The sequence below is a fragment of the Geotrypetes seraphini genome, chromosome 7 (genome assembly GCF_902459505.1).
Source record: "Geotrypetes seraphini chromosome 7, aGeoSer1.1, whole genome shotgun sequence".
NCBI lineage: Eukaryota > Metazoa > Chordata > Amphibia > Gymnophiona > Dermophiidae > Geotrypetes > Geotrypetes seraphini.
In genome coordinates this window covers 28,254,688-28,278,508 of record NC_047090.1, presented here as the reverse complement: position 1 = coordinate 28,278,508, position 23,821 = coordinate 28,254,688, and the positions used below count along the sequence as shown (strand labels likewise).

The window sequence follows — 23,821 nt, the reverse complement described above, 5'->3', positions numbered from 1 at the left end:
AAGACGATATTTCTGGTAGAAATAGTCTCAGCAAGATGGATCTTGGATTTGCAGGCTCTTTTCTGTAGAAATCTGCAGAGATCCCTTCCTCAGGATTTTTAAGGCTAGGGGTTTCATTGTGAACGGTACTTTTCTACCGAAGGTTGTAGCAGCCTTTTATGTCAACCAAGAGGTTTGTTTGCCCATTTTTCATCCTATGGGTTCATCTGAGCAAGATATTGCAGAGACTGGATGTGCAAAGAGTTTTACTCCACTACCTTGAAAGGACCAATGATTTTCTACTTTCTGACCATCTTTTTGTGCTAACCAGTCACTTAAGACTTGACAGACCAGCTCCCAAGGCTTCTGTCACCAGATGTATTCGTATGGCAATTTCATCAATATACACCTATTTCTCTCAAAGTTCATTTGACTAGAAATATGGCGTCTTCATGGACAGAGTTCCAGGCAGTTCACCTGAGGAGATCTCTAGAGCAGCTGCTTGGTCTGTTCTTCATGTCGTTACAAGGTTCTACAGAGTGGATGTGGCTGCTCAAGGGGATTCCGCTTTTGGGTCCTTGTTTTTGTGGGCAAACTCATCTGTCCCACTCTAGTTGTCTGATACTGTTTTGCTACATCACCTAACGTACAGACTCCTGTGTGTGTTGTATAACAGAATGAAAGATTAGATTCTTAAATGGATAATCTTCTTTCTGTTAATATACACAGGAGTCTGTACGGTTCACCTGCTCCCTGCCTTGGAGAACTCTATAGTCCAGTACAAATAATTTACCTATGAACTAATGAGTTTGTTGCGCTTTAGGGCTCTTTATTTGTTAGTACTAGTTGCACACAGCAGGTTGGTTCATTGCTACTTCTGTGTTTTAAGTTTATGCTAATTATTGTTCCTTTTTCATGAGTTAACAGAGCAGAACAGAAATGTATGCTGGGAAGTTCCCGTGCCCCTCTGTTCTTCTGTTACAGTGGAGATCAGTTGCTTTGGTACTAACTGAAGAGGGCACTATACTCCATTGGTGGAGGAGGAGGAGCTGAAAGATGTGATTGACACCCTTCTGCAAGCAGTTCGCGTGCATGGGTTGATCACCTAACATACAGACTCCTATGTACATTAACAGAAAAGATTATCCCAGTAAGAACCTAATCTAATCTTTCATTAGAGCAATAGTAAAATGATTTTTGCCTACAGAATATTGTCTAATCCAGCCTGTAACAATGGTTTTTCTCTTATTGTTTTAGAGATGGATATATAAAGGCTGTAGGCCCTGCCGATGCTATCAAAACTCAGTTTTCGAATGCATCCTTTGACAAAATAATCGATTGTTCTGGAATGTGTGTGCTGCCAGGTTGGTGTGTTTTCAATCCAAATTATAGTGCATGACTAATCTCTGATCTTGGAGTCTTTCTGTATTTAAGATGACTTTGTTATGGGCTCACATTTATGTAACTCACTTTTTTTTTAAACTTGCTTAGTATCTATCCCTTTTTATGCCACTGAAATATTCCTAACGATGTAAAAAAATCAAATGAGGCTTTGGTTTCAACACACACATACATGGATGCCACAAGATTCTTAAGACATTAATTAAAATCATGGTATGAAAAATTGATGGTGTCAGCACCTAGTTGCATTTGGTGTTTGCACTTGAAATAGGTTTTGAATTGAAAAATTGTATGACCCTACCCTGTTGCAAGTGGTAGCTAAACAAACAAAAAAGGAAGAACCAACAGGGTCTGCAGTAAAGGGTCGAAGACAAAACGAGGAAAACTGCAGTAACACATACAATGATACAGGCAAAATTTATTAAATGGATTGCGGTTAAAAACCACACCTTAAAGCTAAACCACGGGACCCAACACGGTCCGTGTTTCGGTACACGCCTTCTTCAGGGGTCCCTGGTTGGAAAGGGATCAAATATAACCACAAAACAAACTAAAACCTGTGTTAAGACAAACGCCAAAGGACAATTTGTGCGTAGGCTGATAGATGTTCAACATAGCACAAATTGTCCTTTGGCGTTTGTCTTAAAACAGGTTTTAGTTTGTTTTGTGGTTCTATTTGATCCCTTTCCAACCTGGGACCCCTGAAGAAGGCATGTACCAAAACACGGACCGTGTTGGGTCCCGTGGTTTAGCTTTAAGGTGTTGATTTTAACCGCAATCCATTTAATAAACTTTGCCTGTATCATTGTATGTGTTACTGCAAGTAGTAGCTAAAACATAACTGTGGTGTCTTTTTGAATATGTATTTATTTATTCATTCATTCATTTATTAACCACCTTTATGAAGAGTTTCACCCAAGGCAGTATAAAGCTGATTTTACATGGTACATGGTTTTAATAAAGAATTAATTCAAGAATTAATAAGTTTTAAGATTCTTATTGTGGCATCCCTATTTATGTGTGGGATGGTTTTTCTTTTTATGGATTTTAATATTTCAACGACAGTGGAATGCAAATCAAAGCTGAAAGAAAAAATATTTTAATGTCAGTTCAATTTTACAGCTCAGAAAATCAGCATATTCTACTTGGAAATACTTCGTAAGGGCAATCCATGGAACCAAAAGCTAATTTTCTCTGTGGATTTTATTAGCATTTAAAAAGAATTTTACTTAAAAGTATTTTTTTATTGGTATTTTCCAGGCTTGGTAGATGCACATACACATCCAGTTTGGGCAGGTGACAGAGTTCATGAATTTGCAATGAAGGTACGTGTACATCTTTTTATCATTTCTTTGATATGAGGTTAAAAAAATCATACCATGAACTGTGGTAATGTCAAAATCAAAGGGGAATTCCAGCCATGGAGGCTCTCAAAAAGTATTTGGGGCTTTAGGGGCAGGTGAGAATTACAAAAGCAAAAAGAACATAAAAAGCAAAACCATTGAGAGAGTTTCAAAACAATTAACTATTAAAATCTAGGAAAAGGAAAGGGATGAATCATGGTACCTGTTTACTGCCTTACTAGTAGATCCTGACCTTGATTACAACATTTATTTGCACAGTGGCTACAGAATTTTGCGCAGCAGCTGTCAGAATAGTGATGTCATCATACCTCCCACTTAACACAGTTGGCTGTGATAAACATAGACAGCAACTGTAAAAGCAGCAATTTCACCAAACTATACAGTTAGAAACAAAGGTCCAAGCAAGTTGTAGGTGATATATCTTATTGGGGATAGATTAATAATTTGTAACTAGTTTTTAAGAGTAGTGCACTCTTCATTGGTAATAATCAAATTCAAGAAGATCCCCAGCTGCAAAGAGGTAAAGGCAAAACCAGAGATCATTTGAGTTTTATGTCATTGCCCAATTTCATTCCTGATGTAGTGTGCAGAGTAGATAGGTTTTGTGTGGAGTTTACATTGGCGGTTTTCACCACAGCGGATATTTTTATTTTTTTTATTTATGTGAGAAAATGGTAATGGTTGCTGGTTTAAGCTAGAAGCCACCTGGGAAATTTATAGAGCTAAGTAGTCGCATTTATTATATTTTTTAGACTACATTATCAGTATGGTATTCGGTAAGGACAGTGAAGTGTCTATGATAGTCCTGTTTTAACTGCTTGCTTGTCTTCGCATTTTGGTAACGGGTCTGAACATTTACAAAAGCATTATACAATAAATGTATGTAAAGCATCCTGTGTTAGAAATTTATAGAAGCAATTGACAGGACACAGGATGGGAGCTGCAAAATGAATCATTAGTGCAGTGTCACAGCCAGCATGAATCAATTATATTCAGTTAGTTGTACCTTGGTCTATATGAGGAAGCTTGTGATCCTACTGACAAGTTACAGGAAATTTAATTGAGAAAAGCAAGATCCTGCTTCCACCAACAACATTTTGCTGACCTTGTACAATCTATCATTCTTTCCAAACTGGACTACTGTAACTCCATCTATCTAAGTCTAACCGAGAAAAGTCTTAAAAGATTTCAGCGGATCCAGAACACTGCAGCTAGGTTGATCTTCGCAAAAAGTAAATTTGATCATGTTTGCCCGCTTCTGTCAAGACTTCACTGGCTTCCAGTAATTTCTAGGGTGCACTTTAAATGTGCCTGCCTAACATTCAAGATCCTACATGGCACTCTTCCTCCCCTAATTCCACTATCCTGGAATTCTTCAAGACCTGATACTACCAGATCCACCCAAAAACTTGAACTATCTTTCCCCTTGTTAAAAGGCGTCATCTATCTGGGAAAATTAGGGAAATCTCTTTTCTTCAAATTCACTGTGCTTTGGAATAAACCTTCCTGCCCTGCTGCGGAATCTGGGCTCCCTCCAATTATTCCGAAAGCATCTGAAAACTTGGCTATTCTCAAAAATGTAAATCTCTCTACCCTCTTTATTATCACTAATTCTTATTATGTTTTTCCTTATTTATTTTAAAGTTCCTGTAAACCGTGCCGAGCTCTATCTCTATGGAGATGATGCGGTATATAAACTTAAGGTTTAGTTTAGTTTAGTTCTCAAATATAAACCAAGGTAACCATTTTTCCCCCCAAAAAAGGAGGAAAAAAGGTTGATTCAAATATAAACCGGGAGAAAGGGGATTTAATATTCAAGTGCCTTGCCTTGCCCTGCCAGTCTCTGCACCCTGTACCTCTTCCCTCACTGCTTTCCGGGCTCTGCATCGAGCCCCCTAACTCTTCTCTGCCAGATTCTGTACCCTCTCCCCCTCCCTCCTAATGCCTTGCAGGCCTCCACCGGGCCTGCTGTGAGACCTCATGGTCCAGCGGTGGCTGGGACAGGAAGGATCCCTCCCTCCTCTTGTCTCAGCATATTTTAATTATTTTTATCTCCCTCCTGCATACCTTAAGTATTTCTGGTGGTCTAGCAGTGAATCGTGGCAGGAGCGACTTTCCTTCACTCCTGCCCGTGCAGAACCGCTAACTAATGGGCTGCTGTGAGTTCTCCCTGAACTTCCCCCTTTCCCCCACCCGACACTGTCCGCAGCAACAGGGATGCTCACTTCTCCCACCACCACCCCTTACCCCTTGACACTGTTTGCGGCAGGATAGATACCCACTCCTTCCTGCCGCCAACCCCATCAAACCCCTGCACTCCGGACCCCCCCCATATTCAATTGGCAAGCGGGATGCCCACTCCCTCCTTCTGCTGGCCCCATCGATCCCTTGAACCCCCAACACCCACCTGACACATTCTGACATTCCCCAACACACGCCGATACATACCCAACACTCCCTTACACCCTAACATCCCCCATAACACCTCCTGAACCCCGTGTATCTTTAGGAGATGGCCGGCAAGAGGGATGCCGACTCCCTCCTGCTGGCAGGCCTGCCTCGTCCAAAATGGTGGGCCTTCCCCTTCCCAGTGCATTCTGGGATGCACTGGGGTTGGGCCTAAGGCTGTGATTGCACCGGGAAGTGGAAAGCCCGCCATTTTGGACGAGGGGAGTGGGCATTCCTCTTGTCATCTCCTAAAGGTACAGGGGGGTTTGTGAGGTGTCAGGGGTTCGGGGGATCAACGGGGCCAGATCAGGAGGGAGTGGGCATCTCTCCTATTGCGGACAGTGTTGGGAGGGGGGGGTTTTCCCTGCTGCTGCTGCTGTTCAGCTGATCGTGGCAGGGAAATTCTCTTGCCACAATCAGCTGATGGCAGGGGATCAGGCGAGATTCTCTAACCGGCACCTGTTACATGGGCACCAGTTAGAAAATCGGGGTGATTAGGAAGACGTAATTCTGCATAGGACACTGGTGTGTGATTCTCAGCAGCAGCAGCTAGGGCTGCTGCTAAGGCCAGCGTCGTATACAGAATTTCCCCCTGCGTGCCATATTGCTTGATCTTTAGCTTTATGATTTGTGACTTTTATCCATTATTATGTAAGTCTTTTGTATGGTGTTATATACAAAAACTTTTCTCTGTTTTTAGGGTTAATGTCAGAAGCAAAGAGGTTAAAAGGAGACATTATAAAGTTAAAATGATGTATTAAAACTTATGGCAAGAAAGTCTAGTCTTTGTAGACTGGTTCACCATGATAACCCAAATTTCTATCCTATGTTTATATTAGTCAACTTTTTCCCTCCATTTTTTTGGGGGAAAATGTTATCTCAGTTTATATTCAAATGTGTTTATATTCAGTGTGTTTAAGGTTCAAGCTCTGCCTTAAACATTCAACCTCTTCCAGAACGGGCCTTAAAGTACCAGAATCATAGAAGGAGCTATCAACACTGAAAATTTGATGTATTAAGAGAATCAACTTCTGTTCTTAGCTTGCAGGTGCCACCTACATGGAGATTCATGAGGCAGGAGGAGGAATACATTATACTGTAGAACATACTAAAAATGCCTTAGAAGAAGAACTGTTCAATAGCTTTCAGCACCGTCTCTTACGCATGCTCCATGCAGGAACCACATTGGCTGAATGCAAGAGTGGATATGGTTTAGCCCTAGACACAGAACTAAAGATGCTTAGAGTCATTGAACGAGCTCGAAGGGAACTGGATATTGGCGTATCTTCTACTTACTGTGGAGCTCATTCTGTGCCTAAGTAAAAACAAAAAAATCATTTTGTTTGTTTTAACATAATGCATCATCATGATCTATGCTTTTTTCTTCTTCCTTGGAAAGATGTAAAAAAAGTCTAAGCACTATAGCCTTGTTATGTCAAAGTTTGTATTTTTGAAGGAAAAAAATGTTAAAATTTTAAGGCTCTACTTGGCCAGAGATCTTGTACATGCCTTGGTATTAGTGTAGGTCTTTGCAGCCAGAAAGGATTTTAATGTATGCAAGCATTGCCATTCCTTTTGGAATATGCATCATCACTGTCTGGAATGGGGCAGAAGAAATATGCTAAGTATGCCCATACTGTTATGACAACTCAGAAGGGTCCTTTTATTAAGCTGTAGTATAAAGTGGCCTTAGCATGCCCTTATAAGCCATTTTTGTAGCACAACAGAAATATCAGTCTTGACCAATGGGCATTTAGTCTCCCTTACTGCAAAGTCTGAAGAGAACCTAATTTACATATTCTTCAGCTCCTTCTCTCATTCTGGGCTGTGCTAGATTTCTTCAGACTTACCATATTTTTCACTCCATAAGATGCACTTTTTCCCCAAAAAAGTGGGTGGAAATATGGGTACGTCTTATAAAGCGAATATGCACCCGCCCCGCCCCCGGAGGTACCTTTAAATTGGTCAGCTGCCTGCTGAGTATGTCGGGGCCAGCGGCGCTGGTGCCTGGCCTGTGGTACTTCCTGAGTTGAGTGTTCGCTGGACGGCTGCCTGCTGATTGCCGGTGTGTCGGCTGCATGGGCGCACGCCATTTCATGAAGGGCTGCTGTCAGTCCCACAATAACTGGCGGCAGCTGTTCAGGGGGGGTGGGCGCACCCACGCAACGGCGTGCTTGTGTGCCGCTGGCCTTGACGTGCCAGTGGTCAGCGAGTTTGGGAGCTGTTGCGTGCCGGGGCATGGACGCACTTGTGCGCTGCTGGCCTCCTTTCCACTCCCTCCCTGGTTTCTGCAAATTGAGATGAGCAGCAAAGGGGACTGGAGAACTGAACTTCACAGGCCGAACAGGGGCCTTTCTCCCTCGCCACTAGCACATTTTGGAACAATAGCCACCAGCTTAAGGTGCTTTGAAGTTTTTAACTTCTAAATTAAAGGGTAACGTTGATGCTTTTACTGGTCCAGAGGTTATTGCTGCTAGTTGCAGCCTTTGGAATTTGTATACCTTACCTGGTCTGACTTCCCTTCCACTAGTAGGGTTAGCGCACAGTGGAAGTATTTGGCTGCAGGGTCCTGTGCAAGATGCTGGAAGATGGTGGGGTGTTTGTTTTTTTTTGAAGGAGCATTCATTTTCCCATTGCTTCCTGGAGGTCAGCTGATGTTAGGAAACAGCTTGAACATATATTTCCTTCTCATTTTCTTCATAAAGGGAACTAATGTACCTTAAAACCTTTTTAGGCAGCTTGACTTTGTGCTGCTTTAGAAAAGAGTTATGCATTTAGGACTGAGTGGGGGAAGGATGACTCTAAGGCGGTCCTATTTCCTTACATACTCAGCAGGCATCAGAAACAAGTCAGGAGGGACTGGAATGACCCAAATCAGGGCCCGGCATGGACTCTAGTCCAGCAGTCTTCACGATAACAAGTTCCACAATGCAGTAAATAGGCATCTGAAAGTGAAACCAACATGGAGCAGCAGAGCTACACCAACAGGCACAACTTCGATCCCCAGCCGGAAGGAAAGGAGAAATCGGCTACGATCCTCCCACAGCTCATCGCTGCAGGTAGTAGGGCCTCTGCTAATCAAATGTTAATGACTTCTCACAATAATAAGGTGATGATTGATTTGGGGGGGGAGGGGGCTGGGACGGAATTTAAAGGTGCTGGGTATATTAGTATACAGTTTGGTTCAGAATGGGGTGTGTTTTTTTTTTCTTGTTTTCCTCCTCTAAATCTATGGTGCGTCTTATGGTCAGGTGCATCTTATGGAGTGAAAAATACAGTACTCTACGACAGAGTTGTAGGAGCTTCTCTGTTCTACTTGTGTTTATTTTCTTTCTTTATTGGGCTTTTTTCCTGTAAGCAAGACTTTTGATGCTGCAGAGACTCAGTTTCCCCCTAGACATCTCTGGTTGCGAGAAGATACAGACTTTCAGGGCAGAGTTCTGAATCCCGCAGGCACATGCTTTTCATAATTCCTGTGTGGTCAGCCTGTGTTAACAGTCTGGAGGTTCAGATACTGTACCCTTAGGCAGTGGCATTGTAAGGGGGGGCAGACTGCTCCGTGCGCCGTCACCTCTACTGTGTGCCACTCTCACGCCCTCCCTTCCCACCCCCATCCCCCATACTTATTTAAATCATGATTGAATGAGACAGCATTGGTTCAGCCGAGGGAAGTCTTGCCTCACAAATTTGCTTGACTTCTTTAAAACTCTGAATAAACATGTGGCTAAAGGCGAGTTGGTTGATGTAGTTTATCTAGATTTCCAGAAGGCTTTTTACAATGTTTCTCATGAGAGGCTCCTGAGAAAATTAAAGAGTCATGGGATAGGAGGCAATGTTCATTGTGGATTAAGAACTGGTTATTGGACAGAAAACAGAGGGTAGGGTTAAATGGCCATTTTTCTCAATGAAGGAGGGTAAATAGTAGTGTGCCACAGGGATTTGTGCTGGGACCGGTGCTATTTTACTTACTTATAAATGATCTAGAAATTGGAACTACGAGCGAGGTGATTAAATTTGCTGAAGACACTAAATGTTCAAAGTTGTTAAAACACATGTGGACTGTAAAAAACTGCAGGAAGACCTTAGGAAATTGGAAGAATCGGCATCCAAATAGCAGAAGAAATTTAATGTGGACAAATGCAAAGCGATGCACATTGGGAAAATAATCTAAATCATAGTTATCGGATGCTAGGGACCACCTTGGGGGTCAGTACTCAAGAAAAGGATCTGGGTAATACGCTGAAGCCTTACGCCCAATATGCAGCAATGGCCAAGAAGGCAAACAGGATGCTAGGAATTATTAGAAAGGGGATGGTTAACTGCTACACTGGTTGCCAATTGAGGCATGGATTTTATTCAAGTTCTCCTGCTTTTGCTATAAACTGGTGTGGGGAATGGCCCCAATTTATCTATTACCTCACTTCAAACTTTACACCCCCATAAGGACAACCAGAAATCGCAACCTCTTTGCCTACCCGAAGATCATAGGTTGCAAATACAGAACCTTTCTGGATAGAACTTTTAAGTTTCAAGCTGACAGACAGCAAACCTGGCTAGGCAACTTCACTGACAAAGCCAGGCAGACCTATGGCGCCTTTCGGAAAGAAATCAAGACCGCTCTGTTCAATAGATTTATTCCCTAGCCAGACAACGCCCCCCCCCCTTTTTTTAAAGCTTTTCTCTTCATGCTAATATTACGCTTCTTCAGTAACGGTATTCTGTTCTTCACTTGACTGTTCAGTGTCTTCCTCATCATTTGTATTCTGTAATTCGCTGACCGTCCAGCCCCTTCGATGTAACATGTTAAGATTATACTGTAACCTATTTGTACCCTGTAATCACTGACTACTCAGTGACATCTTACCTATTCTTACCCTGTAATTTGCTGATTGTACAGCTCTCTTCACTGTAAACCGCCTAGAAGTCGCAGGATTATGGCAGTATAGAAAAAATAAAGTTGTTGTTATTATTATAATGTCTATATCACTCAATGGTGCGACTTCACCTTGAGTATTGCGTTGAGTTCTGGTCTCTGTACCTCAAAAAAGATATAACGACACTAGAAAAAGTTCAAAGAGCAGCAACCAAGATGATAAAGGGGATGGAACTCCTCTCATGTGAGGAAAGACTAGAGAGGTTAGGGCTCTTCAGCTTGGAAAAGAGACGGCTGAGGGGAGATATGATTGACGTCTACAAAATCCTGAGTAGTGTAGAACAGGTACAAGTGGATTGATTTATTTATTGCAACAAGATTTACAAAGACTAGGGGGACACTCAATGAAATTACAGAGTAATACTTCTAAAACCAATAGGAGGAAATATTTCTTTACTCGGAGAATAATTAAGCTCTGGAACACGTTGCCAGAGGATGTGGTAAGAGCAGTTAATGTAGCTGGTTTTAAAAAGGGTTTGGACAAGTTCCTTACCATAGTCTGCTGTTGAGACAGACATGGGGTGGTAGCATGGAATACTGCTGCTATTTGGGTTTTTGCCAGGTACTTGTGACTTGGATTGGCCTCCATGAAGACAGGATACTGGGTTGGATGGACCATTGATCTGAACCAGTAAGGCTATTCTTATGTTTGTCTGCGCAAGCAACTTCTCCGGCCTGCTGCTCATGCCGGCTTGGCTCCACTCTGAAATCACTTCCAGGTCAAGGGGCCAGGAAGTGACATCAGAGGGAAAGCCAACGTCAGTGCAGGCAGCAGGATGAAGAAGCTGCTCATGCTGGCAAAGATTTAACATACGGGGGGAAGGGAGGGTGCGAGTGTGGCTGGGAGGCAGAAAGAAGGTCACAGAGGGGGGGGGGGGGGCGCCACAGCCCCAGGCAACTCTTAACCTCACCCCAGACATGAATGCAGGTGCTGTGACTTCCATGGCAGTTTTGTGCCAGGATCGGAATAACGTCATGCAGGCTCCAGTGGAGGTCTAAATGTCCAATCCCTCCGGGAGACTGGACATAAGCTTTAAGAAACAAGCTAGCTTTCCTTTGTCAGGCATGTCTGAGGCAGAAATCTTCTCATACCTGTGATTAAAGGTTCTCTGTAAGCATCTCCCAGCATCCAGCATGGCACAGTGAGTAAGGTTGTTGCAGCCAATAGGAAAACGGGGGGTCCTTAAAAGTTAATTTTAGAGGTTTCTGAGGTTAAGGACAGGATCACCCACCTCTAAAAACCCCTTCCCTGAATTTTTGGCATTTCATGTTTGCCTTTACCTGTTATTTTGGATGCTAAAATTGCTATTGTGGCAGCCATCTTGGATTTCCCAATTTGATTTTAAAAGCCTCTATCTGCCTCAAAACCCCTCTTTTAAATTTTTTTATTAAAAGGGTCATATATGGACTCCTCTGGTGGAGATCCTTTGGATTCATGCTAGATTTACGGCATATGCCTGTCCAAAGGGGGTTGTTTTTCCACATGCAGTGCTGCATATGAGGGGGAGCGGGAGCTTTGGGCTTCACCCCTTCTCATGCCTCTGGGGGTATTGGAATCCATATGGAACATTTCCTTGGTCAGATATTTTGGCTGGAGCTGGAAAATAGGAAGTTTGTGTCCCCAACAAAGTGCAGCCTGTCTCAGGGTCGCCCCTGTTCCTAGTGAGGAAGCCTTGCCAGAGAAGGGAAATAGGGTTACCCTTGCAAGTATTCCTAAACTAGCTTGGGAGAGTCCCAAAGCAGCCCCTAGGAACACTTATAAGCCAAGCCTTCCAACACTGAAACCTCCTAAAGCCCTGCCTAAAGCGGGCAGATCTGGTTTAGCTTTACCTAAACCACTCTAATAGGCAAAAAGTCCTCTTATACAAAACAATATCAACTGAAACAAGTGAGGACTCAAGTAGAAATCAATCCTTGCTGGTTATAATACCGCTCTCAGAACCCTGTGATGTCCTAACACAATAGTGTTTGGAACCATATTTCCAGGTAAATGATGTCTTTCATTGAGTCGGTATTTTGTGTGCAAAAACCACAATCATGCAGCAAGCTCGTATAAAGTGCTAAATATAATAAATATGCTAAAAGATATATCAAAAAAACTTTTTCGCACTTATCTTTCACAGAGCTGGCTTGTGGTGCATAGTTGTTCGTTACATGGCTAAACGCCCTACGGGACCCGTTTCACCACAAATAAAGGGCTTCTTCAGGGGTCTTACGTTTAGAAATGTGCAACAGTATTCTCGCCATTTTTGTGTCAACGAGAATACTGTTGCACATTTCTAAACGTAAGACCCCTGAAGAAGCCCTTTATTTGTGGTGAAACGGGTCCCGTAGGGCGTTTAGCCATGTAACGAACAACTATGCACCACAAGCCAGCTCTGTGAAAGATAAGTGCGAAAAAGTTTTTTTGATATATCTTTTAGCATATTTATTATATTTAGCACTTTATACGAGCTTGCTGCATGATTGTGGTTTTTGCACACAAAATACCGACTCAATGAAAAACATCATTTACCTGGAAATATGGTTCCAAACACTATTGTGTTAGGACATCACAGGGTTCTGAGAGCGGTATTATAACCAGCAAGGATTGATTTCTACTTGAGTCCTCACTTAGCTTTACCTAAGCCAGGTATAAAGAAACAAGTGCAAAGACTACATTTCCCAGCAGGCCTAGAGCCAGGGGCAGGAAAGAGCAGGGCTGGAATACAAGCCACTTCCAATCAGTCCCAAATTGGTTTAGGCCAGGTAAGGAGCTCTGTGAGAGCAGGCTACACCAACACACATGCAGGAAAGATTAATCAGCTTCCTGCAGTGAAAGAAAAGGAAGTAACTTTCTCAAAGCAGGGGAGCCAGCTCCAGAAGCAGTGAGAACACCAGCCTCAGAGTACAGTACTCCCACGATATTCATGGGGGTTCTGTTCCAGGAACCCTTGCGAATCTTGAAAAACCGCAAATATGTTTTTTAGCGGGGGAGACAGGAGAGGGCAGCCGGAGAAGCAGGAGAGAGCAGCTGGAGCACCAGAGAGTGAAGGAAATCACTCCCGGTATACTTTGACTGCCTCTTCCTGCACTAAAGTTGGGCCTCACCATTCAGGAGCTGCTTTGACATGCAGCTCCTGATTGGTATGCAGCTTTTTTTGAAGCTACAGAAGCCGGCCTGGTCCCTTGGGGGTCTCGGCAAGAGGGCTTCTTCCCACAAAGGGCATGGAGACCCTTGGTCTAAGCCATGCTCAAGTGTCAACCTATTTGAAGACTTGGAAGTGTTTTCATAGCTGGTGCAGTAGGAGACACAGATCCAACTAAGGCTCCAGTTTCCATGGTCTTAGCCTTTCTTCAGGAAAGGCTCAAAAAAGACCTTAAGGTGGTTTCACTCAAGGTATAGATAGTGGGCCACCAAAAAGAGAATCTTGGCTTCTCATTTAGATGTGTCCAGATTTTTAATGGGAACATTGTGTCTTCGCCCCCTCCCCCCTCCCCCCCCCACACACACACACACCGGATGCTAGCTCTTTCCATCCTGGAATCTTAATCCCAACTTTTTGTGATGATTAAACACCAGTTTTTCTATTGAAATATACACCATGATAATGATAAAGAGAGGGATGGGTTTATGTTATATTTCTGTATATTAATAATAAGATTGGGGAAGGAGGGTGGGTTACAGGTTTATATATACACAATTGTTGTTTATCTTGATAGATCTTCCAAGTGTTGTTTATGAGACAATGTATGGTTTTACTTTGTACACTTGTTGATTGATTAAAAATGAATAAAGAATTAAAAAAAAAAAAAAGAATCTTAATCCCTTCCTGTGGGTACTAGCTTGGGCTCCTTTTGAGCCCTTGGAGGATGCCTCGCTTATGGACTTAACAGTCAAGACTGTTTTTAGTGATCATAACTTTGTCCAAAAGGGTTTCAGAATTGCAGGCTCTGTCCTGCTGGGTACCCTTCCTCAGGCTTTTGAAGACTGATGTCTTGCTTCGAATAGTACCTTCCTTCTTACTGCAGGCATTTTCCAGTTATTGTGTAAACCAGGAAATGCATCTTCTGTCTTTTTTTGCCCTCCGGGGCAAAATAGGAAGACAAGATCCTAAAATGCATGGACATCCGAAGAGGAGTTCTTCGTTATTTAGAAATGACAAAACAAGTTTCACCTGTTAGATCATCTCTTTGTGTTCCTGGATATAGCACGACAGGGACAGTTGGCATCAAAGGCAACCATTTCAAGATGGATTCAACTGGCAATTTCTCCTGCCTATATCGGGAGTGGAAAACAGTCTCCCATGGGAATAAAGGTGCACACTGCCAGGGTTGTCCTGGACGGAGGTTAGAGCTGTCTCACCTGAAGAAATTTGTAGGACAGCCACTTGGTCTCACCTCCACACTTTTACCAGGTTTTATAGGGAAGATGTGGCAGCCAGAAGGGATGAAGAGTTTGGTTCTGCAGTACTGGTAGCAAGCTCACTTGTCCCTCCCTAGGCACTGGAGACTGCATAACTCTGCTGCTTTGTGAGTTGCTTTGGCTCCCAATTTTGACTCATCAATTATACCATACAAGATTACTTTATTATCTATGTCCTATTGGTCAAAACTGATCCTGTTGCACTAGAATGAAAGATTAAGTTCTTAACCTCTTGATAATCTTTTTCTTGTAAACAGGAATATCAATCTTGATGCCTGCCCTGTCAGTTCGTTAGCGGTAAATACCATCGGTCAAGACTGATATTTCTGTTTACAAGGAATCTTCCATTACTGCAGGAATAAAATGGCTGACTTTCCCTTGTTTGCATGAATGGCCATGTGCTAATGTTGACATTAGCACACAGCCATTAAAATATATTACTACAGGATAGTGCAGCCCCATTTTGCCAATTCAAATCCATTTCATTTGAATAAATTTGCTGTCAGAAAAAATAAGACTCACTGATTCAGTGACCAACACCCCCCCTCCCCCATCCGGTGAGATCTGACATACCTCTGGGCCTCCTAAAACAGCAGTGGTGGTGGCTGGCCGGTAGAGACAGTGCTGTGAACAGGTTGCTTGCAGCCTGTCCCGCCAGGGCCTTCCCTCTACCACGTCACTGATGACATAGCAGAGGGAAGCCCTGGTGGGGCTGGTGACTAGCAGCCTGTTTACAGCACTGCCTCGGCCAGCCACTGCCAATGCTGATTCTGCTGTTTTGGGAGGCCTGAAGGTATGTCGCCTCTCACGGGGTGGGGGGATCGGTCGGTCGGTGCTTCATGGGGAATGGGAGGGATGGAAAGCTGCTGCTCAGGAGGATGGGAGAGAGAGCTGCTGCTCATGGGGATGGGAGAGAGAGATGGAAAGCTGCTGCTGAGTATTTTGTGTAGGTGAGCCATGCCTGCTAATATACTGTAGCTATGCATTATTTTGTATATTACTGTCCATATGGTTCCAAAGATGCTGAATCTCATAGCTTTATGCTGTTGAAGTAGATGAAATGTTTGTCTAAAAAAAATTGATATGCCTGTAGAGAAAAACTTCTCCAACTTTGGGTTAGGACCCCAATGGTGTCACAAAATCTGCATTTGAAGTCATGACCTGGGTAGGCTTTCCATATGTGCATCATTATTCTGCACTTTGGGGGGGGGGTATCTGAAGGAACGGTCCCTCAGATATATTTTTAAAAAAATAGTTGCAGGTTGGTTAGCTAGGTGTCTCCAAGGGGCTGATCTCGCTAGCAGCAGACTTCTGCCGTGCAAGTGTGCATCTTCTCCCAGGCAGAGATCCCACCAAGTGAGAACTTCCAGGCACTAAGCAAAAAAATCTGAAAATAATAAAACCATAGATCAGATCAAAAACACTTCTGAGCAACTTGCTTGTAGAAAACAAATGGGGCAAGAGCAGCAGAAGGAGATGGAGTTGGAAAACATGATTGACAGTTTTTTTGCAAGCAAGTTGCTTGTTAGAAAGAAGCACCACTAGACTCATCTACAAGAAAGATTACCGAAGTAAGAACCTAATCTTTCTTTGTTAGAGACCATGTATCTACTGAGTTTTGACCCCCATTATAATGCCTGTGTATTTATTTCAGAGGAAAAACTGCCTCAGAAGCGGCAGATGACATCATCAACAATCATCTTCCTAAACTGAATGACCTGATGCAGATTGGTGACTTGCATGTTGATAATATTGATGCATTCTGTGAAAAGGGTGTTTTTGATCTGCATTCCACCAGAAGAATTCTTCAGGCGGGAAAGGAAATAGGATTACAAATTAATTTTCATGGAGATGAGCTGCATCCAATGAACTCTGCAGAGGTACTTATGTAGTAGAGTAGTGGAGCTTTCTATCTTTCTCTTAAATCTTAGTGAGACATGATGTGTTCACAAACAGTAGTTGCAGGTGTTTTGGTAGGATGCTGAAGGCAAAATAAAGATGAAAACTTTCTTATTCTCATTAACTTATGAATAGCATTACACATTAAAAGGAACATTTTTCACAGATAATATCTTTATGTGCACAAGGACCTTTCTGCAGCCTTCGACTTGGTAGTCCACGACATGCTTCTACAAACTCTCGATTCAATAGGAATCTCAGGCAAAGTACTTGCATGGTTCAAAGGATTCCTACAATCAAGAACTTACAGAGTTAAAACAATGCAAGAAAAATCAGAACCATGGTCCAACCCCTGCGGAGTTCCCCAAGGATGACCCCTATCACCTACATTATTCAATATATACAGAGCCTCCCTCAGCTACTACCTAGATAATCATGGCATAATCTCATACAGCTACGCAGATGACATCACTATTCTACTACCCTTTGACCAACCAGAACCTGTCATGACAAGCACAATACACAAAACTCTCGATTCAGTTGCAATTTGGATGACAGAGCACAAATTAAAACTTAACCCTGACAAAACAAATTTCATCCTACTAGAAAACAACAAAACTCCAACATTAACTAATCTTGTAATAAACTCGATCTCATACCCAATACAACCTACACTAAAATTGCTAGGAGTCACAATTGACAGAGGCTGCACCATACAACCCCAAATTAACAAAATAATAAAGGCATCGTTCATGACCATGAGAAATCTAAGAAAAATCTGAACATTCTTTGAAAAGAAGCAATTTCTACTATTGGTACAATCTCTTATCCTTGGGATGATAGACTACTGCAACATACCGTATTTGCCGGCGTATAAGACGACTGGGCGTATAAGACGACCCCCCAACTTTTAGTTAAAATATAGAGTTTTGTTATATACTCGCCGTATAAGACTACCCCTTCTTCCGCACACCTTCTCTACCGCCCCGGGTGCAGCACAGCCGGCCAGGTCCCCTTACTTTTGTGGCACTTCCCCGACCGACCGATAACAGCCCCGGTCCGACAAACCTCCCTGCCCTTAACCGCAAATCTAAATTACCTTCTTACAGCTGCTGTAAGAAGGTAATTTAGATTCGCGGCTACAGGGCAGGGAGGATTGTCGGACCCGGGCTGTTATCGGTCGGTCGGGGAAGTGCCACAAAAGTAAGGGAACCTGGCCGGCTGTGCTGCAACCGGGGCGGGGCGGGCCGCTCCTCTCCCTTGGTAGCCACTCGAACCGCGAGGCTACTCTCCTTCTCCTTATCTGCCCTGCCTGCAGCACAGAGCCGAACGGAAGTCTTCCCGACGTCAGCGCTGACGTCGGAGGGAGGGAGGGCTTTGTTTAAGCCCTCCCTCCCCTCCGACGTCAGCGCTGACGTCGGGAAGACTTCCGTTCGGCTCTGTGCTGCAAGCAGAGAAGGTAGGGAGAAGAAGAGCCGCGTACATCCAGAAGACTGAGCATCCAGCCCCGCAGGAGCCCCGCGACCCTCGGAGGCGTCCCCATGGGATCCCCGCGACCCTAGGGGGCGTCCCCACGGGATCCCTGCGACCCTAGGGGCGTCCCCGTGCAGCTCTCTAATGTAAAGTAAGGGCATGTAAACAGTACCCGGCGTATAAGACGACCCCCGACTTTGGGGAGGATTTTAAGGTACTGAAAAGTCGTCTTATACGCCGGCAAATACGGTACTATACCTATCTTGTCCTGCGACCATGATGAAGCAATTGCAGACAATACAGAATACAGCCCTGAGACATGTCTATTTCCTAAAAAAAAAATATGACCATAATCACAGAGGCATACCATGACTTGCACTGGCTTCCAATAGAAGCGAGAGTGCACTTCAAATTCTACTGCTTACTTTACAAGGCTCTCAACGGAGAAAGCCCAACCTACTGGAATAACCGACTAAATCAATCCTCCTCAACCAGACACAGAAGATCCCACTCACCCATCATCCAAAGATGTCAAACGAAAAAAACTTTATGATAACCTAATAGCCTCCAAAGTAGCTAAACTGGACAGACAAATCACCACTCTGTTATCTTCGACTACAGACTACAAAGCCTTCAGGAGAGATATTAAAACTATACTCTTCAAAAAATACATAAAACCTATCCAGCACAACCAATCCCAACCCAATATCCAGCACTCTTATTTACCCTTAGATCTCTCTAATACTCTTTTATCTACCAAACGTTATCTAAAACCCATAATTTCACCCTATTCTTATCTCCTAAAGACCTCTACTTCCCTTTGGTAACTCTTAAAAATTCTATGTCATCGCTTATTCTATTCCTTCAAATTTTGAATGTAATTTTTGTTTTAGTTTGGATGTAATCCGCCTTGAACCTCAAGGTAATGGCGGAATAGAAATCACTAATGTAATGTAATGCAATGATGTGACCTTGAATCCCTTTGTCCTAATGATTTAAGCAGTTTGCCACTCTCAGATTAATAAGAAACGAAAGTAAAATTTCAAGTATTGGAAGAATCTAATATGTTTGTAGCATATTTCTCAGATTATCCCATATTGCACTTGTATTCCTTTCAAGTGCAATATGGGATAATCTGAGAAATATGCTACAGACATATTAGATTCTTCCAATACTTCAAATTATGCTTTTGCTTTTTATTAACCTGAGAGTGTCAAACTGCCACTTGTAGAAAAACTGATACAAAAACTATAGATCAAACTGAGATCTGTCCTGCATCAGGAAATTATTTGAGAAAACTAAGTGGACTAATGTTTTGCACTTCTATAAAGGGGAAATGTAGGGATATTGTAAATGTACTGTTTAGTAATGCAGCCTTAAACCTCTGCTGGATTAGTAAAAAAAATAAAAACTAATGGCCCAATGTGCAGCCGGCAGCGGTTAACATTTTGCTGACTGCCGTCTTTATCCCTGGATATTCAATACCCTTAACTAGCTACTGATCATTCCATGTTAAGCGGTCTAATTTTAGAAAAGTGCCCCAACTCACCATCACGGATTTTGATGAAATTTTGTATGCTGAATATTACATGACTCAAACAAATTTTGGTAAATTTTTTGCTCGTGTTTCATTTAGTGTAATTTCAGCTTTTGTGTTTGTGGTTTTTACCCTTGTGCTGCGGAGGTTCCCAGCGGGGTCAGCTTCAACTGCGGGAGATCTAATCTAATCTAATCTAAATCTTGGGTTTATATACCGCATCATCTCCGCAGATGGAGCTCGACACGGTTTACATGGTTAGGGAAGGAACGGAACTCCAGTGGAATTATATAAGTATGAGAGAAGAGAGGTTGGTGTGAGAGTGCCAGGAGCGGGACGGGGTTACGTTCTGGAGAAGAGCCAGGTCTTCAGATGCTTACGGAATGGTAGAAGGGGGCTCAAATTGCGGAGAGGGGAAGGGAGACTGTTCCAGAGCTGAGTGATTCTGAAAGGGAGGGAAGAGCCAAGTTTACCAACAAGGGAGATGCCTTTTAAGGAGGGGTAGGATAGTTTTAATTTTTGAGTGGATCTAGTGGAGGTTGGATTTGAGGAATTCCAGGATAGAGGGATAAAAGGAGGAAGGATACCGTGGAGGATCTTGAAGGTTAGGCAGGCACATTTAAAGTAGACCCTGGAAATAACGGGAAGCCAGTGGAGTTTGGATAGAAGCGGTGTGACATGGTCAAATTTACTTTTTGAGAAGATAAGTTTGGCCGCGGTGTTCTGGATTAGTTGGAGTCTGTGGAGGCTTTTCTTTGTTAAGCTTAGGTAAATGGAATTGCAATAATCCAATCTGGAGAGGATAATGGATTGTACGAGGACGGCAAAGTGTTTTTGGTGGAAGCAAGATCTCACTTTCCTCAGCATGTGAAGGCTGCAAAAGCATTTTTTTATCAGGGAGTTGAGGTGGTCGTTGAAGGATAATGATGAATCTATGGTGATGCCCAGAACTTTGCTAGAGAATTCCAGCTGTAGAGAGGAGCCTGTGGGCAGTGGGATGGAAGTGGATAATTGATCAAGTTTAGGGCCGAGCCAAAGTAGTTTAGTTTTGGACTCGTTCAATTTCATTTGTACAGTGTGAGCCCAGGATTGAAGTTTGGTTATGCAAGAAGAAATGTTAGCTGCGAGATTGGTGAGGTTCGCGTCGATCTCGATGAGGACCAGGATATCGTCGGCGTAAGTGTAGAGTGTTTCTAGGGGGGATAGGTGGAGAAGATTCAGGGAGGACATATAAATGTTGAAGAGGATGGGAGAAAGGGGGGAGCCTTGTGGGACTCCACAAGTCGGTTTCCATGGGGAGGAAGAGGAACCATGTTTGGTGACGGTGTAAGAGCGAGAACGTAAGAAGTTCGAGAACCAGTCAAGGACTGTAGAACTAATGCCTATCTCGGAGAGTAGGAAGATTAGAATGTCATGGTGGACAACGTCAAAGGCAGCAGAGAGGTCGAATTGAAGGAGAACGGCAAATTTTTTGTGAGAGTGAAATTGTTGGATCTTCGAGATTAGGGAGGCCAGAAGGGTTTCGGTACTGAAGTTGGGTCTGAAGCCGTATTGATAGGGTAGGAGGACAGAGAATCTTTCCAGGTAGGCTGAGAGTTGGGAGGAGACGATGGACTCTAGCAATTTGGTTAGGAGCGGAATGTTTGCTATTGGGCGATAATTGGATGGGGAGGAGGGGTCTAGGTCAGCTTTCTTCAGTAGAGGGGTCAGTGCAATGCGTCCCATTTCAGGGGAGAAGAGGCCCGATGATAGGGCAGAATTTATGAGTATGGTGAGAGAAGAGATGGCCTGTGTGGGTATTTTCTCAAATAGATAGGATGGGAATGGATCCAAGGTGCAGTTACAGGATCACAAACCTTTGGAGAGAGTCTGCTTCTGGAGGGGTTTCCCTGCATGCTCTAAAATCCCCACCCTAAAATCTCCATTTTTGAGAATTCTCTATCAAAATAGACCCTCAGTGGCCTTCTTGGATTTTTTCAGATTTGATTTTAAGGTTATTTTTTATATTTGCCAGCTTCATTTTTAAAGAAAACCACTTAGATAACCTCCCCAAGGTGGGATATCATTGATTCATGCCTCATTGCGGTGGGGGGTCTTCTAGCATCTTCTGTCTCGACTCCCACAGAAATGGTGTTGGGAGGCTCTGGGGAATGTGCAGGCAACTGTACAGTGAAATGCAAGGGCATCCCGGGGGATAAACCTGGTAAATTCTCCAAACAGTCCCCAACTGGAGCACAGTGGTTGCGGGAGCCAATCAGGAAGCCACTCGGCGCCAAGTAGCAGTGCCAAAGCACGCTCCTGCTCGGTGCCACTCAGCAGCTGAAGAAACCAGAACTCATGGCGGCAGCCAACGACTGACCAGGTTAGCAGCAGGGCAGGAACACAGAAAGCTCGCTCCTGCCCGCTGCACCTCTGGACCACCAGGGATCAGCAGAGGAGGTACAACGGACAGGGCAAGGAGGGGGGGGGGCAGGGGGCAGAGCCTGGCAACAGCCTGCAATAAGTCTGGGAGGGGGTGCTGGCCTAAATATAAACTGGGATCCCCATTTTGGGACAATTTTTTATCCCCCAAATACTGGTTTATATTTGAGTATATATGGTAAGCCATCCTAATATATTTCTGCTATTCTGTCTTTCGGAAAATTGAGTTAATTATTTTGTTTGTTTTGTTGTTTACTTTCTACCTAGCTTGGAGCAGAACTGGGGGCACAGGCTATTAGCCACTTGGAAGAAATTAGTGACCAAGGCATTGCAGCTATGGCAAGTGCGAAATGTGCAGCTGTCCTGTTACCAACAACTGCCTATATGCTGAGGTAATAGCTATAGCCTGAACAGCTACTTCCATTTCCAGGTCAGGATATATTTAATAATTTTTAGCCTATTCACATATGATTTTTTTTTGTTTTTTTTTTTGGGGGGGAGGGTTGAATTCTTAAAATCTTTTACTGCCTCTATGCTGTAGGATAGATAGTGGGTTAGTATTGGAGAGATGCGTCCTTCTGTACCAGGCCATGGTGCGTCCCCACCTGGAATACTGCATCTAACACTGGTCGCCGTACATGAAAAAGGACATAGTACTACTCGACAGGGTCCATAGAAGAGTGACAAAAATGGTTAAGGGACTGGAGGAGTTGCCATACAATGAGAGGCTAGAGCAGACATGGTTAACTCCGGTCCTCGAGGGCCAGAATCCAATCAGGTTTTCAGGATTTCCCCAATGAATATGTATGAGATCTATTTGCATGCACTGCTTTCAATGCATATTTATTGGAGAAATCCTGATTAGATTCCGGCCCTCGAAGACTGGAGTTGCCCACCCCTGGGCTAGAGAAACTGGGTCTCTTCTCCCTTGAAAAGAGGAGACTGAGAGGGGACATGATCGAAACATTCAAGATATTGAAGGAAATTGACTTAGTAGAGAGAGAGAGAGATTGTTCACCCTCTCCAAGGTAAAGAGAACGAGAGGGCACTCGCTAAAGTTAAAAGGGAATAGAATCCATATAAACGTAAGGACATTCTTCACCCGGAGAGTGGTAGAAATCTGGAATGCTCTTCCAGAGGCTGTTACAGCGGAAAACACCCTCTAGGGATTCAAAAAAGGATTAGATATATTCCTGCTGTACCAGAATGTATGCAGGTAAGGCTATACTCAAATAGGACACTGGTCTTTGACCTAAGGGCCGCCGTGTGAGCGGACTGCTGGGCACAATGGACCACTGGTCTGACCCAGCAGTGGCAATTCTTATGTTCTATAGCCTGAACAGCTACTTTCATTTCCAGGTCAGGATATATTTAATAATTTTTAGCCTAATCACATTCTTATCATATGTGTTTTTTTGAATTCTTAAAATCTTTTACTGCTGTTATTTTTCTATCAATGAATGGTTTCCACCATTGTCTCAAACACCTTCTAGCAGCAGCCAGAATTTGAAAGACTCCATGATACCTTAAAATGTATAAATTGTCTTTTTAAACTTTAGATTGGCTTACATGTTTTGTTTTGGGGGTATTTGGGGGGGGGGGAGGGGTTGTTTTGGGGTTTGTTTGTTTTTTGCTATAGTTCTCAGTGAAGGTAACAAGTTGTAGATCACTGGAATACACTGAGGCAAAGCATACAGGATGTGTTTGCTAGGTGTATGTAGCACTTTACATATATAATAGAGAATGACATGGGGACTATTTAATAATAATAATAATAACAGCTTATATACCGCAATACCGTGAAGTTCTATGCGGTTTACAGAAGATTAAGCCAAGGTAACAAATTGATTGACTTTAAGAGGGGAGGAAGAAAGAGAATTAATAAGACAGGAAATTCATTGTTGAGGAGAGAGTGATCAATAGGATAAGTTAATCACTATAGAGGGGAGAGAAAAGAGAGG

At 43.3% G+C, this 23,821-nt stretch overlaps 1 protein-coding gene across 1 annotated transcript in view; it reads left to right on the top strand.

Moving 5' to 3' along the window:
- AMDHD1 (amidohydrolase domain containing 1) overlaps nt 1-23,821 on the top strand; it is a 58,681-nt gene that overhangs the window by 11,248 nt on the left and 23,612 nt on the right. Inside the window, exons 2-6 of the mRNA XM_033951524.1 lie at nt 1,237-1,343; nt 2,641-2,705; nt 6,234-6,511; nt 16,185-16,410; nt 22,128-22,252. Coding sequence (XP_033807415.1) covers nt 1,237-1,343; nt 2,641-2,705; nt 6,234-6,511; nt 16,185-16,410; nt 22,128-22,252 — 801 coding nt within the window. The remainder of the gene's footprint in view (nt 1-1,236; nt 1,344-2,640; nt 2,706-6,233; nt 6,512-16,184; nt 16,411-22,127; nt 22,253-23,821) is intronic.